This window comes from Aedes albopictus, chromosome 2 (genome assembly GCF_035046485.1).
Source record: "Aedes albopictus strain Foshan chromosome 2, AalbF5, whole genome shotgun sequence".
NCBI classification, from domain to species: Eukaryota; Metazoa; Arthropoda; class Insecta; order Diptera; family Culicidae; genus Aedes; species Aedes albopictus.
The window spans coordinates 500,625,167-500,641,650 of record NC_085137.1 but is presented as its reverse complement, the minus strand read 5'-3'; the positions used below and the strand labels follow the sequence as shown (position 1 = coordinate 500,641,650).

Sequence of the window (16,484 nt, the reverse complement as noted above, 5' to 3'; positions counted from 1 at the left end):
CTTAGGTAGTGCCATAATTGGTACACACACCCTACTATTGATTTATTTTAAGGCGAAATTGGATGGATACCTTCATTTTTTTGGTAGCGGAGTAATATTTTCAAAATCGGTTTTCATACAGTTAGTGGAAGGGGCCCATATAGCCGAGGCGGTAAACGCACGGGTATTCAGCATGACCATGCTGAGGGTGACGGGTTCGATTCCCGGTCGGTCCAGGATCTTTTCGTAAAGGAAATTTCCTTGACTTCCTTGGGCATAGAGTATCTTCGTGCCTGCCACACGATATACGCATGCAAAATGGTCATTGGCAGAGGAAGCTCTCAGTTAATAACTGTGGAAGTGCTCATAGAACACTAAGCTGAGAAGCAGGCTTTGTCCCAATGAGGACGTTACGCCAAGAAGAGAGAGAGAGAGAGACAGTTAGTGGAAGGATCAAGGTATCTTTTTTTCCTGGATGAAAATGTTTATCAGTTTTACAAAAACTATTTTTATGCAATTCAGTAACATAATTTATAGTTTATGTAACACATTTTGGATTTTTCCGAACTGGTTAATTATGCAACTGAAATGAGTTGCATAATGAAAAATAGTTGTATAATGTCCATAATGCAACTCATTTTATGCAACTCATTTTATGAACATTATGCAACTCAAATGGGTTGCATTATGAAAAAATCATTGCATTAAATTGTGTATGGAACTCGTTGCAAAACTCGATTTTTTCAGCACTCTTCGTATTTATCCGACTCGTGCTGAAAAAATCAACTTTTTGCAACTCGTTACATAAATATCTTTTAACCCTTTGGAGCCGGAGGGGTCATATATGACCCCGGCGATGAAACCGATAACAACCGATAACATAACAAACGTAACAACAGTGTAATTTCCCACATGGCTTGGTCAGCCAAAGCAAAATCAAGAAATTGACATAACAAACGTGTTCGACACCAGCGAGGTTGCGTCGACAGCGGCGAAAAAAATCGGCTCCAAAAGGTTAAACGAAGCTAGCTTTCCCCGGAAAACCTTGCTTTACCTACTGCGTTTTTGACGTTTCAAGTTTCCAGCCAAGTCCAAGTCCCCGTTCAAAATGTATGAAAAATCGATTTTTAAAAATTCAATATTTTTCTATGTTTTTTGCCTCATAAACCTTCCTTTGGTGAAAACTAGCAGAACAAAACTAAGATGACCCAAATCGGACCTTCCGTTCGCAAGTTATGCGCGGTCCCACGTATGCCACTGCATTTATATATATATTAGTTGTCCCGGCAAACTTTGTCTTGCCAAGTTGTAGTGGTTTGACAGTTGTTAGGGTCACTTCAGCACGGCACGACGGCACTCTAGATTGGTTTCATTTCAATCGTGTTGAATTTCTTTCCAGGTCATGAAAACTCATTACTTTACCATTTTTTTTACTTTTCTAGTTAATTTTCATATTTTTTTTTACTTATAAACACAGCCACCATAAATACGAATCAAACCATGCAAGAGTCATCCTGAACGGTTCCGTTCGTGAGTTTTGTTGCCTCAAAGGGACTTCAAACTCAATTTTATATATACATAGATATTATATATTTAGATTTAGATTTAGATTTCGAAAAAAAACTGCTTGTGGAAAACTGATAAACATTTCTGACCAGGAAAAAAATCAAGAGATGCCTTGATACTTTCTCTCTAACTGTGAAAGGAAAACGATAAAAAAATTTGTAACAAGCAAGTTATTCCGAACTCCTCAAATGCATGAGGTACTCCACGTGGGGGCTTAGATATGAAAATAAACAGAACCCTACAATTGCACAAAAAAAAACAACACGAACTATCAACTTACAACACATAACACAAATTAAGCTCAGTTATCAAAATGGATAACGAAGTCCAATCCCAGGATGGCGAGGTTTCATTTGGGGCATTTTTTTATTATCGTACAAATTGGGCCGAAGGGTCTCAGATTTTCATGAAAATTTTTCCACAGGCTGGGCTCACGGATATATGAACAAAAAAATTAGAAAAATTCAGGGTCGCCTATTTTCCCGGAAAACTCAGGTGAAAATTTTGTGTTTTCCCCTGACACTACCTACTTTGATAAATCATAACTCAAGAACGAAGCATCATAAAAACAAAGTTTTTTTTTAGGAAATGAAAGCAAATTTTCTCAGATATATAAAAAAATGAACTGGAAAAGGTTTTCCACAAAATTTTCCACGGTTGAGAAAATTCATAAAGAAAAGCCGGAAAAACAATGCCCAAACTCGCGGAAAATTAAAAAAAATATATGTTTGAGAAGGTTATTTCATAACATAAGCTTTAATAGCTGAAATTTTTGGAATGGATTTTTTTTTGTTTTTGAGTTATGGCCAATTTTGTTGAAAAATGTTCTAATGTATGATATAATTCTCTGAAAAATTATAACTCAAGAGCGAAGCATCGTAGAAACAAAGTTTTTTTTTTAAATTTCAGCCATCAAAGTTTATGAAACTACCTTCTCAAAAATATTTTTTCGAAAATTTCCGGCGAGTTCGGGCATAGTTTTTCCGGCTTTTCTTTATGAATTTCCTCAACGGTGGAAAATTTTGTGTAGGGTTGGGCGGCGTTTCAGAAGAGTTACAGTGGGTTTCAGAGGCGGAAGATTGAAGGAACACTCCAAAAATTTATGAAACCCGAAAATCTCTGTAACGGCCATAAACACCACTGAAAACCCTTGAATCGCTAACATTTAACGCCTTCGAATCCCCGCAGACCCTTTGAGACCCCCTGAAATGCTTCTGAAATACTCATAAATTCACCTGAAGCACTCTTGAAACACCCTAAAGAATATTTTTAAGTCAGGTAGATTCCAGAAAGCTTTTATCATAAGCATCATCATAAAGCCAAAATAGAATCATCTTGGTTTTATGACGCTTCTCAAAACCTCTTGACAGCAAATTGGTCTTTAAATTGTTGCTTATGAAACTCTTCAAAACCCACCGAAACGCTCTTGGAACCTCTTGAAAGTCCCTGAAATGACCCTAAAAATTAAACCCATTGAACGCCCCTAAACCTCGTGACACCCCTTGAAATGCCCCTGGGACTACCTACAAGTTGACTGAAACGCCCTGAAATACCCCAAAATACCCTACTGAAAGTCTAAAACATCATTAGACTCCGGAAGGACCTCTTAAACACCCCTGAAATCCCCTGAGGCTCTCTGGAATGGTCCTGAAATTCTCTGAAAACCTCTTAATTAACAGTAAATAAAACAAATTTCTAATAAACTTATTGCCGGAATTCTGCTGGATCTATTGCTAGCATTTTAGCAATAGATCCATTCCAACCTTCCACTCTGCCGTAGCATTTCGCTGACTTGGAGGCCTCTCATCTCATCAGGAACTCCTGAAGAAACTCTCGGAGGAACTCCTGGAGTTATTCTTAGAGGAACTACTGCAGCAATTCCCGGAAACTCATGGAACAATTGCAGGTGGAACTCCAGGAGCAATTCTCGGAGGAAATCCTGGAAGAATTCCCAGGGGAACTCTAGAATCTATTCCTGGAGGAACACGAGCAATTCTCGGAGAAACTCCTGGAGCAATTCCGGAAGGAACTCCTGGTGCAAGTCCCGGAGAAACTCCTGGTGTAATACCCGGAGGAACTTCAGGAGCAATTCCTAGAGTAACTTCATGAGCAAATTTCGGAGGAACTCCTGAAGCAATCTCCGGAGGAATTCGCGGTGGAACTCTTGGAGGAATTACCGAAAAAGCTCTTGGAGAAATGCTCGAAAGAATTTTCGATCAAATTACCGATCGAACTCCTAGAAGAATTCCAGAAAAACTGCTAGAGAAATTCTCGGAGGAATTCCTGGAGGATCTCCCTGAGGAGTTTTCACTGTGGAACTCCTAGAAAAGTTTCCAGTCAAATAGGACGCAATCATTAGTGAGCAGGATTATTGTATGGTGAGATGATCAATTCTCCATTTCTGCAATGAAATGGCGCAAATAGCGTGAGTATTATGATTTTATGCCTAATTTAGTGCTGTTTGAGCAAAAATTTGGGTAACTGTGTTGATGAAGTTGCTCAAACAGCATTACATTAATCAAGAGATCATAATACCCACCCACGCTGTTTGTACCATTTCATCGTAGAAATGGAGAACTGATCATCTCCCCATGCAAAAAAAAACAGTTCACTACTTTCAATCTAGTATTCTAGTACTTCATCGATTGCTTCCTATTCCCAGAGAAATGCCCCTTTGAACTGTTGGAGGCATTAGCTACGAAGTTGAATTCTCAGTGAAACATCTGGAAGAATCCTCTGCGGAATTCCTGGAGAATTTCACAATGGAATTCCTAATGGAACTTCCGGTGAAACTTTCAGAAACAAAATTCTACGAAACTCCTGGAGCAATCTCATGAACTGAATAGTTTTCTCCGGAATCCCTAGATACTTTCCATAACTCCTGTATCTTCGTGAATTCAATTTATTTCAGACGACAAATTCTTCCGCTTTCAAAATATCATTTCGGAGATATGAGGTGGAACTGAGCATAATTCGGTCTATTTTTTGGTATATTACAACTTTTATAATTTTGGACAAAAAAAAGGATCACCGCTGAAAACAACCTTATGTTTGGACCATGGACAGCTCTCCAGTCTTGTTCCCAAAAACAGTCTGGGCAATATTAATGTTGATAGTATCCAATCTACCTTATCGTTGGAAATTCGCATAACGTAATAAATCCCTTGTTCACTTATTTTCATTAACCATCATCGTTCGTCGTTCGTAACCCATTTCCTTTTCGTACAGGCTGGCTCAAAGTACAAGTACTCTACAAACGGTAACTTCGCAACTGCCACCGTTTCGTTGTACCTAGGTAGGTACTGGATGGCTGTTACTCAAGTGAGCGACTGGAAATTGCCCCAAGATTGAATAAATGTTTATTCTTTCTTGCTCACGTTGTTGGCCGTGTCACTCCAACGAACGCCTCCCTTTTCATTGGTTATTGTGTGTACCAAGCAAGCAAGCAAGCAAGCAAGAGTCATCAGTATCGCCGACTTCCGTTGTCGTTTGTTATGGATTCTTTTGTTTGCGGGACCTGAAGTAGCCCCGGGAAGAATTTGAATAAGCGATGGGGTTCGGTTCGGTGTGCTGTAATCGTGTCAAAATAAGTTGGTTCTATTGCGTCTTTTGAGTTGACTTTTATTCGCTTACACAGAATAATAGATCGTAACAATGATCTCAAGCAATAACATCAGTACCTCACTATGAATGCCACCAGACAGATATACGGCACTAAATGTCAAATGTAGAATCCGTATGTAGAGAAGACTTCCGTTTCGAGATTATTACACTAGCAGGTGATGTTGCTGGATTGATAGTTTGTATTACCAACATTTCTCATGCAGGGATTTCTCCGAGATGTTATGTTTATATTCATCCTCCAGAGATTATTCACGAGACTGTTCTTAAATTCCTCCCTGGATTATGGCTGCGGTTATTACAGAGATTCCTTCCAGGAGGCAGCTAATTTTATTGCCCTTTCCCGCTATTCCAGTCGGCTGGTACCCGAGTAGAGGAAAAGAGCTCAATAATAGCATATTTTGATATAGAGATCAAAAAGTGATATGGGTTTGATTGACATAAGAGATAAAAGATCTAAAAATAAAATCAAAAATTAACTCCTGGAACATCATCATCAAATCATATTAAGATTTTGTAAGATCTAACCAATAGCAGCGAGCTATTCACATGATCTTGAAATATCAAATTTTGATATCGTTTAGATGTTCCAGGAACATTTTTCAGATATTATTTTCAGATCTTTTATCTCTTATATCAATCAAACCAATAGCATGTTTTGATCGTCAGTATTTTACCTCTACCCGGGTATGTCTGAAATAGACGAAAAAACTTAAACATTTTCGAAGACACAAATTTGTGAAAAAAATACCACTTGTTTTGGTGGGATTCGGACCCACGACTCCGTATCGCTAGTCCGGCGCTTTAATCAACTAAGCCACAGAACCAGTTACGATTCTGTGAAATAGAAAGTCAAACTGGATTCCAAGCACCACCCTAACCGGGTCCGTCTTTCACAACTTTATCTCTCTTTCGGCTTAGATGTTAGAATCCTTCCTAGTATTCCTCAAGAGATTGCATTAGGGATTCTTTCAGAAATTTCGTAAGGACTTCCTCCAGGGATTCCTTCAAGTGTTCCTGCAGAGATTAATACAGCGATTCCCTCCGAGATTTCTACAGGGATTTCTCAAGAGATTGCAACATGGTTCCAATCTGGGATTTCTCCAGAGATTCCTCTTCGGGATTCTTCCTGAAATTCCCAGTATTCTTCCAGAGATTACTCTGTGAATGGCTTGTGGCATTTCGCTAAGATTTCTCCTGATATTCTTTTAAAAATTTCTCCCGGGGGCTGGGATTCTTTTTGGAATTCTTGTCTCTGTCCAGTCATATCATGAAGAATGTGGAAATACTGGAGAAAAAGGCTATAGGAGGGAGCAGGCCGTTAGGCCGAAAGCCGTTAGGCCGAATGCCGTTAGGCCGAAGGCCATTAGGCCGAATGCCGTTAGGCCGAAAGGGTCGTTAGGCCGAAAGGGTCGTTAGGCCGAAAGGGTCGTTAGGCCGAAAGAGTCGTTAGGCCGAAAGAGTCGTTAGGCCGAAAGGGTCGTTAGGCCGAATAGGTTGTCATTATATGTGTCTACTGATTTTATCGTTTATATTGCACAAAACGAAATAAACATAAGAAAAGTCGACGTCATAGGGGAACTGTAGGGGAAATCAATTTTGAGGCGAAGTAGAAAAATACAGCATCTTGAAAAAGCTTATTTTTAGCCAGAAACAAAGAGTTATGATGACCGGGCACAACCAAAGCTATCGACAGGATAAAAAAATTCAATACAGTAACAATGTCAACATAATTATACTACTTGCAAATGAATGTAATACAAATCAAAAAGGCTATTATACCTAACCTAAAAGCATCAACATCATCGTGCTTATTATTCTACCACGAGCAGGATACAAAAAAGGAAACAGCGCAAAGGTAACCAGTTCAATATAGTAAAATATAATACATTTAGGCGCTGTACAACGTGTAACTTCAGCTGCCAATTGGAATCGCTTACGTAGTGCCCTAGTGGACAAAAAAGCTGTAAGCATAAGTGGTTAAGAATAAATATAACATTTCGGCTATTGAATTTATCATCGGGGATTTTTCCTTCTTTTAAACATAGGCTGTTCTTTGTAGTTTTAATGTTCTGCTCACTATGAGCATTACAGCAATTTAATTTTTCATCGGAGATTTTTCCTTCTTTTGAAAATAGGCTGTTCTTTCTAGTTTAACTTTCTACTCATTATAAGTATTTCAGCCATAAACTTTTTCATAAGAGTATTTCCTTCTTCTGTATATAAGTTTTCTTCTAGTCTAACAGTTGTACTCCATATAAGCATTACAGCTTTTAAATCTTTCATCGGGGATTTTTTCTTCTTTTAAACATAGGCTGTTCTCTCTAGTTTTAGTGTTCTACTCACTATGAGCATTACAGCAATTAATTTTTGCATCAGAGATTTTCCCTTCTTTTGAAAATAAGCTGTTCTTTCTAGTTTAACTATTCTACTCATTATAAGTATTACAACCATTTATTTTTGCATAAGAGTTTTTCCTTCTTCTGTACATAGGCTTTTCTTCTAGCCTAACAGTTATACTCACTATAAACATAACAGCTATTAAATTTTTCATCGGAATTTTTCCCTTCTTTTGAAAATAGGCTGTTCTTTTTTCATTATAAAGATTACAGCCATTAACTTTTTCATCAGAGTTCCATCTTCTTCTGAACATAGGCTGTTTTACTCATACATACACGTATTATAGCTATCAACTTTTTCATCTGAAATTTAAATTTTAATTCTTCTAAACTCTTTCTAGTTTAACTGTTCAGTTTCACGGCGGTAGTCTACTGCTGCTCTTTCTAGTTTAAATGTTTTACTCATTATGAGGACTACAGCCCTCAACAGAGTTTTTCCTTCTTCCGAACATAGGGTGTTTTTTCGTAATTTTATTTTTATACTCACTATAAGCATAACGGCTAACAACTTTTTCATCGAAGATTTTTCCTTCTTTTAAACATAGGCTGTTCTTTCTAAGTTTTAAGGAACTCGATTCAGTTGCACTTAATCATGTTAATCATGTTCGTTCTGAAACTCTGAATTTGTACCAGGTGTAACTAGGGTATTAGATCCCTTATTAAGCATGTGGCTCCCATTTTCATCCTACGAAAAACAAGGGATTGGAGCACTGTTTGTTTTGTTTCTTATTTTTGTATTTTTTGTTAGAAGTGAGCACCCATGAAAACTAAAAGAACGGAATCAATCGGTGCCGTAATCGCTTGTTTTCGAATAGGATGAATATGGGAGCATGAGATTACTGATGGCACACATACCCTATAATTTAGACTTTAAAACGCGAAAAACTATTAGTGTGTTTATTCAATTAACCATTCAAAGCCAACCAAAATTTCAAGGTCGAAGATCGTTTCCCTGAAACATTAAGGACAGTCTTCTTGAAATCCCGCTTCAACAGTGCATCAGAACTTCAGACGCACAAATCTCAAGAAGCAAGCTTCAAAAAACAGAGCATTTGATTATTCTGTTTTTGCTCACTTGTAATAAGCTTAAAATCAGAAGCTCAGATACACTGATTTTGTTTACGAAAAGATTTGTGCGCTCGAAATTGTGAGTCGGTGCCAAAGTCGGCCATTGTGGCAGCCATTTTGGGGTTCTAACAAGTCATCCAGTTGCCTAAGCAAACCGTTTAACCTTACCACCCATTTGGCCTAGTGACCAGTTCGGCCTAACGACCCGACCCATCCGGCCTAATGGCATATTCGTCCTAACGATCATTTCGGCCTAACGACCTTCCGGCCTAACGGCCCTTTCGGCCTAACGACCCTTTCGGCCTAACGACCCTTTCGGCCTAACGACCCTTTCGGCCTAACGACCCTTTCGGCCTTACGACCCTTTCGGCCTAACGGCATTCGGCCTAACGACATTCGGCCTAACGGCATTCGGCCTAACGGCTTTCGGCCTAACGGGGTAGAACCGCTATAGGAATATGTTGTTATTTGCAAAAGGTTCTCACAACAGTACACTTTCTCTTCCAACTGAAAGTTGGGAGTCAGGTTATACCTCCGTTCCCTCCAAGGCCCTTTGGGTTCAATCTTGCTTGAAATATGATATGCCTGATGCTGTTACGCATCATCACTCCTCCAACTCCAACCTAATCCAACCTAACTCAACGACGAAGTCATTCTTGTTTTCTGTTGAAACGGTACCCGTTTTTGCACCTCAAGAGAATGGAAATTATTTTCATATCTAGCATAGGACGAATTGGATTACAAACTGCTGCTGAGAACGAACAAAACATCAAAGAACCTGATTCCAAACGACGGGTGTGCGGCAATCCTATTTTCTCCATTCCAACTGATTGCACCTGTTGTGCAGCTTCAAACAATCCGACTCTTCTAATCGAGTTTTTCCCACGTTTTTTCCTTATCTTCCGCAGATCAATGGGAATCCTATTACCTCCAGTGTCACAGGTAACCAATACTCGAATAAACATGACCCAGCACCATCGAAATCGCAGCTTGGACAGCGCCCTCCAAAGGATACCAGAGGTAAGCTTCACCCCCCTGATGTTATTCATCATTCGAAATTAAAACACTCCAGTGAAGTTATACTAAGAGTTTGAGTTAATCTTCTATGGAGATAGATGAATCTTTTGTTCTATAGGTATATTTCTTTTTGTAAAAAAAAACACACTTCAAATTATAAAGATGTGAAAGAACTTCATTTTTCAATCGCTAAGTGAGATGATCTATTGAAGATGTCTGAATCGGTCTGAGTAGAAGTTTATCAGAGCGGACGACACCAACTAACCTTTTCTCCTACTTCCCGAACACAGGTGGAGGTCTCGTCGCCCAGTGCCGAGTCGGAGAACACCCTGTGCACGAATTCGATCCTCGGCACGACTATGTGCACCAAAATCATGCAGTCCTCCTCGACGAACCCGCCCAACACGCCGGCCAATACGCGGGGGATCAGCATCAGTGATGGTGGGGGCGGGGGCGTGCCCAGTAGTAATGGCTGCGCGGAAGATGGCAACACTGGCTGCAGCAGTAGTAGCCGAAGTAGCAGTACTAGTAGTAGCAGCAACGGCGGCTGTGGTGGTGGCGGTGCTGGAATGATGGACGAAGGCGGAGCTGGTTCTGCGCTTGGTAGGTGTCAGAGGAGGTCCTGGGGTGAATCTGGGGAAGGAGTTTCATGTTAATGTGTTTCTGTTTCATTTCAGTGTCATCAGGATCGACACGGTCGGGGAAAGTGACGACAGATGGCGACGTCCATGGGGGAAAAGAGAACGATAGCAAAAAGAGGGAAGATTTGACCAGCCTAGGGTCGGACGATTCCGGTAAGTTGAATGGGAAACCAAATTGGACTAAATGCTAAAAAAAATCAGAATCAGTCAAACGATTGCCAGGTGATCGAAAATATCCTTGGTTTCTGGAATATTCAGAAGTGGCCAGGTCCTTTATTGGCCATCGGCGCTATGCCTTTTGACATTTAGATGAAAAATTATGAATTTTGAGCCGTTGAAAGATGGAGTTACATAAAATTCACAAAGTTCACTGTTTGGGCCCCTACCAGAACCAATTCCGGAACACCTGGAAATGGCCTGAACCATTTACGACTATTGGCGTTTACATAAAAAAAAATCATGAATTTTGAGCCGTCGAACCATGTGATTCCGGAGAATTCAGAGTGTCCCCTTTGCATCCCTACCGGAACCGGTTTTGGAATATCCGGAAGTGGCCAGATCTATTGTTAGCCATCGGCGTTATGGCTATTGACATTGAGATGCAAAATCATGAACTTTGAGCCGTCGAACGGTGGGACTACGTGAAATTCTGAAAGTGTCCTAATTGGATCCCTACCGGAACCGGTTCTGGAACATCCGAAAGAGGCCAGAATCATTTTTGATCATGGGCGCTATGACTATTGGCTTCTGTATGAAAAATCCTGAATTTTGAGCCGTCGAACGATGTGATTTCGTGAAATTCAGAAAGTGTCCCCTTTGGATCCCTACCGGAACCGGTTCCGAAACATTCGGAAGTGGCCAGAACCATGTTTGATGATTGGTGCTATGACTATTGGATTTTAGACAAAAAATCATGAATTTTGAGCCGTTGAACGATGTGATTCCGTGAAATTCAGAAAGTGTTCCCTTTTGGTTCCTACTGGATCCGGTTCTGGAATATCCGAAAGTGGCCAGATCCATTGTCGGCCATCGGCCCTATGCCTATACTGACATTGAGATCAGAAATCGTGAATTTTGACCCGTCGAACGATGGGGCTACGTGAAATTCTGAAGCAGTCGTAATTGGGTTCCTGCCAGAACCAGTTCCGGAACATTCGGAAGTGGCCAGAACCATTTTTGATCATTGGCGCTATGACTATTTTCTTCTGAATAAAAAAAATCGTGGATTTTGAGCCGTCAAACGATGTGATTCCGTGAAATTCAGAAAGTGTTCCTTTCGGATCCCTACCGGAATCGATTCCGGAACGTCCGGAAGTGGTCGGATCCATTGTCTTGTCGGCCATCGGCACTATGCCTATTGACATCCAGATGAAAAATCGTGAATTTTGATCCAACGAACGATGTGGTTCTATGAAACTCAGAAAGTGTCCTCTTTGGGTTGTGACCGGAACAGGTCCAGCTGTCTCCGAACCGTTTATGTACAGGTGTGCTGGAGTAAAGATTTAAAATTATTTGATTTGTTACGATTTTTTTTCTCAAAAAGTCCCCGATTTGATACTAGGGATGTAGTACCGGTAGTACCGGTACCGAAAATACCGGTATTACCGACCATTTTTTGGTACCGAAATACCGGTACTGACTGAACCTTGGTACCGGTACTTTCGGTACCGCGGAATATCATCTGAAGTGATGAAATCCTGTCATTAGTATAGCCAATATGCAATAGAAATAAACGAAAATTTAATTCATTCAAAACAAACATTTCATATATGCAACCTTTCTGCAAATCTAGGATATCATAGCAATGATAGGTTTAATGAACGTTAAAAAGATTTGCAAGCTTAGAATAGAACTTGTCAGATTACGGTTTTTTTAACCGACTTTTCGAACCCTCTAAGCAGAATACCCTCTTCGAATAGGGTTTCTTGTTATTTCTTCAGTTTTTAGAATTCATTCGCATTATCAAGGAAATATCAGTTAAATCTTCTTTTGTTTTCACCTAGTAGCTATCTATCTGATTTTGGTACAAGGAAAGTTGGTCCTGTTTCATTTAGACTCACCATGGTACTGCCTGTGAAACTGCGCAGCAACTAAACAATAGTTCCAAAAACAGTTTCATACAACAAATTTATTTTTTATCTATCCATATTTTTGCTTAGTTTAGAATTTTCTGGTTAGATTTTATGATATCCCTTAAAACGGAATTCACAAATGCCCGGTAAATTGTAGATTGTCTGTGCAAAATAGATTAATCTAAAAAAATCCAGTACCGGTATTTTACCGGTACTACCGGTACTGTAAGCCCCAGTACCGAAATACCGGTACTCACCAAAAGTGCTCGGTACTGCGACCCCTATTTGATACCTTGGGTACGCCAGGTTTTTCCGGCCTAAATCCGGAACAACAACGGTGAATTTTTGTGGTCCCATTGAATATGCCCAAAATTCAACACATTTGTGATTTTCTGTAAAATTTTCATCAAAATCGGATGAAATGTGACAAAGTTACAGATTTGTAAACTTTTGATGTTGGCACCTGGTACTGTAAAGGTTAAGTTAGTATACAGGGGATAGACAAAATGATCGGGACAGGTAAAATTTTCACTTTTCAAAAAATGTTCAAACAGCTGTAACTTTTTGAAAAGTGCATCAAAAAATATGAAATTTATACTGTAAGTTGGTCAACTAGTTGTGTATCAATGGTCAAAATTTGGGAGAGATCGGGATATCCTACATAAAGTAAGACAGATTCTAGAAAAAATCAAAATTATCCGATGGCCAACTTTGAACTGTTATATCTCCGGATTCCAAGAACCAAATGCAATGAAATTTTGAGCGATCATGACTTATATGATTAGCTTTGAAAAACATTTGACATAACCTAAAATTGTTAACACGGAAGAAAATTATAGCGTTTAGATTATTTTTCCGATATAAAACCAAATTATCGAAAACTTTAACATCGCTTCAATATTCGATATAGAAATTATAGTTTATTTGAAATCCCTCTAATTGACTTTAATATGAATATGTTTTGAAAGGAAGTAACAAAATAACCAACAGTAAATTGAAAAAGTAATGAGAAGCATATTAAAATTAGATCAATTTACTAAAAAATCATAAAATAAATGAAATCGCTGTAACTTTCTTTCTTATTAATAAGTTCAAGCTTAGTCAAACTTTTTTCAAAGCTAATCATATAAGTCATGATCGCTCAAAATTTCATTGCATTTGGGTCATTGAATCCGGAGATATGACAGTTCAAAGTTGGCTATCGAATAATTTTGACTTTTTCTAGAATCTTTCTAACTTCATGTGGAATAGCCCGATCTTTCCCAAATTTTGACCATTGATACACAACTAGTTGACCAACTTACAGTAAAAATTTCAGATTTTTTGATGCACTTTTCAAAAAGTTACAGCTGTTTGAAAATTTTTTGAAAAGTGAAAATTTTACCTGTCCCGATCATTTTGTCTATCCCCTGTATATAGGAACTAACTTAAATTAGGATAACCCAATAATAACGATGTATAAAATACCAATTCACTGTTCCGCCAAACCTAGGCATCATCTGCGGATCGGAACCGGACCACACCTCGCTGACGCGGATCTGCCGTTCCCGGGAGAGTCTCGATTCGGGCGAGATCGACCCCTCGGAGGAGGAGTGCATCGAGATCCTGGAAACGACCTCGATGGACGAGGAGTACCGCATGCTCCAATCAGATCTGTGCTTTTACCCGCTAACGCTATCCTCGAACGGGGGAGGAACAGATGGCCAGAGCACCAGTAGCAGTACGATTGGTGGTGGGAGTGGTCCCCGGGACAGTCGAAGTGCCAAGTCGTTCGAGAGTAGCGGATCGTCGTCTTCCACTGCGGCGGACCAGGGTACCACCGTTAGCGACAGGGTTCGCTATCGGGAGCAGAACATCAACCGGGCGGCCATCATGCTGGAGACGATATGCGTTCCGATCGATTACGAGGATGGACCGACGGGACAAACGGATGTTCCGGCGGATGCAGCCGGTGGTGAAGACGAAGTGGACGCCGTGACGCCCATAGTAGGGGAGAACAGGTTGATTGTCTCCGGTGGAGCGGCGGAAGCGGAGGAAGCGACTACGCCTGTGGTGGAAACGAAAGAAGCAGTTCCAGTAAATCCTGTGCCAAGTACTACTAGCCAAAAAAGCGACCAAAAGAACGAGATCATCTTCCGGAACTTTTTCGGCGCTACCAAGAATGCCATTTTTAGGACAGCCCAGAGCATTATCGATAATCACGAGAAGAAGAATGCGAAAAATAAGGAAAAGGACGAAGAAAAGGTTAAGTCTCCTACGGAGATTTCCAAGAAGCGAGAATTTGGGGTTTTGCGATCGAGGATGAGGAAATCGGAAGCATCTAATAGCAGTAGCAGTGCTGCTGCAAGCAACAGCAATAGTACTGCCGCGAGCAGTACTAGTAATACACTTAGTCCGGAACCGCTGCAATCGCCGGAAGCGGAAATCAAAAGTCTTTCAAAATCTTCGTCCACTAGTTCGTTAAAAGTGCCGGGAGTCGCCGTGGCCACCTGCCTCAACCCAAAGGAAATCATCGAACCTCAAATCAAGACGGAACGAGGCCAAAGCGGTTTGCTGAGGTTCTTCGAGTCGCCGGTCTTCAATATCCACTTTGCCGTCCACTACCTGTTCTACTCGAAGGAACCGGGCGTCCTCAGTTTCATCGGGAACAAAATCTTCAGTTTCCCAGATATAGAAGTTGATCTGTATATCCCGCAACTGATTGTGATGTACATGCAAATCGAAGAACTCTCGGAAGTTCTCGATCCGTACCTGGTCTACCGGTGTCGGAGGTCGGTGGACTTTTCGCTGAAATGCGTCTGGCTACTAGAGGCCTACAACTTCAACATGGGGATGCTGAGCAACAACGGGACCTCCATCCGTAAGCACCTATCTCTGTTGAAGGAACTATACCCAAAGCGGGAGAGGAAGCAACATCTCAAAGCAATGGAATCACTTCCACCTTCTGTGGATACCGTTAAGAAGACTCACCATCGGTCCCAATCGGATGCTACCGGTCTGATGGGATCGCTCTCCCTGAACCCGCGGCTCTACCCGTCCCTATCCAAGCCCCTATGCCTAGGGGATCTCAGCAGTGGCCGGGCATTCGACAACGGGTGTCTCTGTTTCGAATCCGTCCGAGGCACAGTCAACGATCTGCTCGGCCAGCAAACGATCTGCTCCTGTGGTGCCCCCAAGCTAACCCCGGAACGGGAGTTCATGAAATCCCTCATCGACATCGGCCGGATGTTAACCTCCCTGCAGACCAAAATCGAAAAGACCTCCCAGCTGAGGATACTCCTGAACCTGATCAACAAGAACCTCCCGGCCAGGGTATGGCTTCCACTGCACTCGGAAACTCCACATCACGTCGTACGGATAACGGAAGAGAAAACCGCCGTGCTGAACTCCAAGGACAAAACGCCCTACATCATCTACGTGGAAGTGGTGGAGGTCAACGACATCTACACCTCACCAGTAATCCCGAAAATGATGCCCACCCTGAGGCACACCAAGAGCGAGGAACGGTTGGACAGCGGCGCCCAGCCGAACGCTTCCTCGGAAACGAACATTCCGGCCGCCTTAACTACTACTACCCCCGGTTGTGTTGCTGCTGGTCAACCGCAACCCGCCGTGAAGCTTCTGCGAGTACCGAAGATGTCCGAATGCTCGAGCGTAGGTGGACCGGAGGTGGCATCACCCGGCGGCGTTGGCGGTGCACCTCCCATGGCCGGCCTGACGGGGATGTACGATTTCGGGTTCACCGAGGATGACGTGTGGTCTCAGGAGGACGACGAGATCACGGCGCAGTACCTGAATCTGCACAAGAGCCTGTCGGAGCGGGACAGCCTATCGCAGTTCTCGATGGATTCGTACGACTCGCGGGAACAATGTAAGTGTTTGAGGTCGATTGGGTGTTAGAAACGCGACGTATTAATCTGAATCTTGAATTTCAGCGACCCCGGCAGTGTTCAACATCGGTGAGGTTCGCAATAGACACTGTGCCAATCTGAGTTCGGAGAGCACACGACCCTTTAGCAACGATCCGGAGGATCCATCGGCTGCCGTTTTGAAGGTAAGTGATGGACAAGTAAGAGATATTCGTGACCATGTTTCTAACGGGAATTTGTTCTTTTCGTTCG

At 41.5% G+C, this 16,484-nt stretch overlaps 1 protein-coding gene across 1 annotated transcript in view; it reads left to right on the top strand.

Moving 5' to 3' along the window:
- Positions 1-16,484, top strand: part of LOC109409370 (uncharacterized) — a 133,356-nt gene that overhangs the window by 106,154 nt on the left and 10,718 nt on the right. Inside the window, exons 2-6 of the mRNA XM_062854414.1 lie at positions 9,542-9,653; positions 9,941-10,253; positions 10,328-10,444; positions 13,856-16,234; positions 16,299-16,417. Coding sequence (XP_062710398.1) covers positions 9,542-9,653; positions 9,941-10,253; positions 10,328-10,444; positions 13,856-16,234; positions 16,299-16,417 — 3,040 coding nt within the window. The remainder of the gene's footprint in view (positions 1-9,541; positions 9,654-9,940; positions 10,254-10,327; positions 10,445-13,855; positions 16,235-16,298; positions 16,418-16,484) is intronic.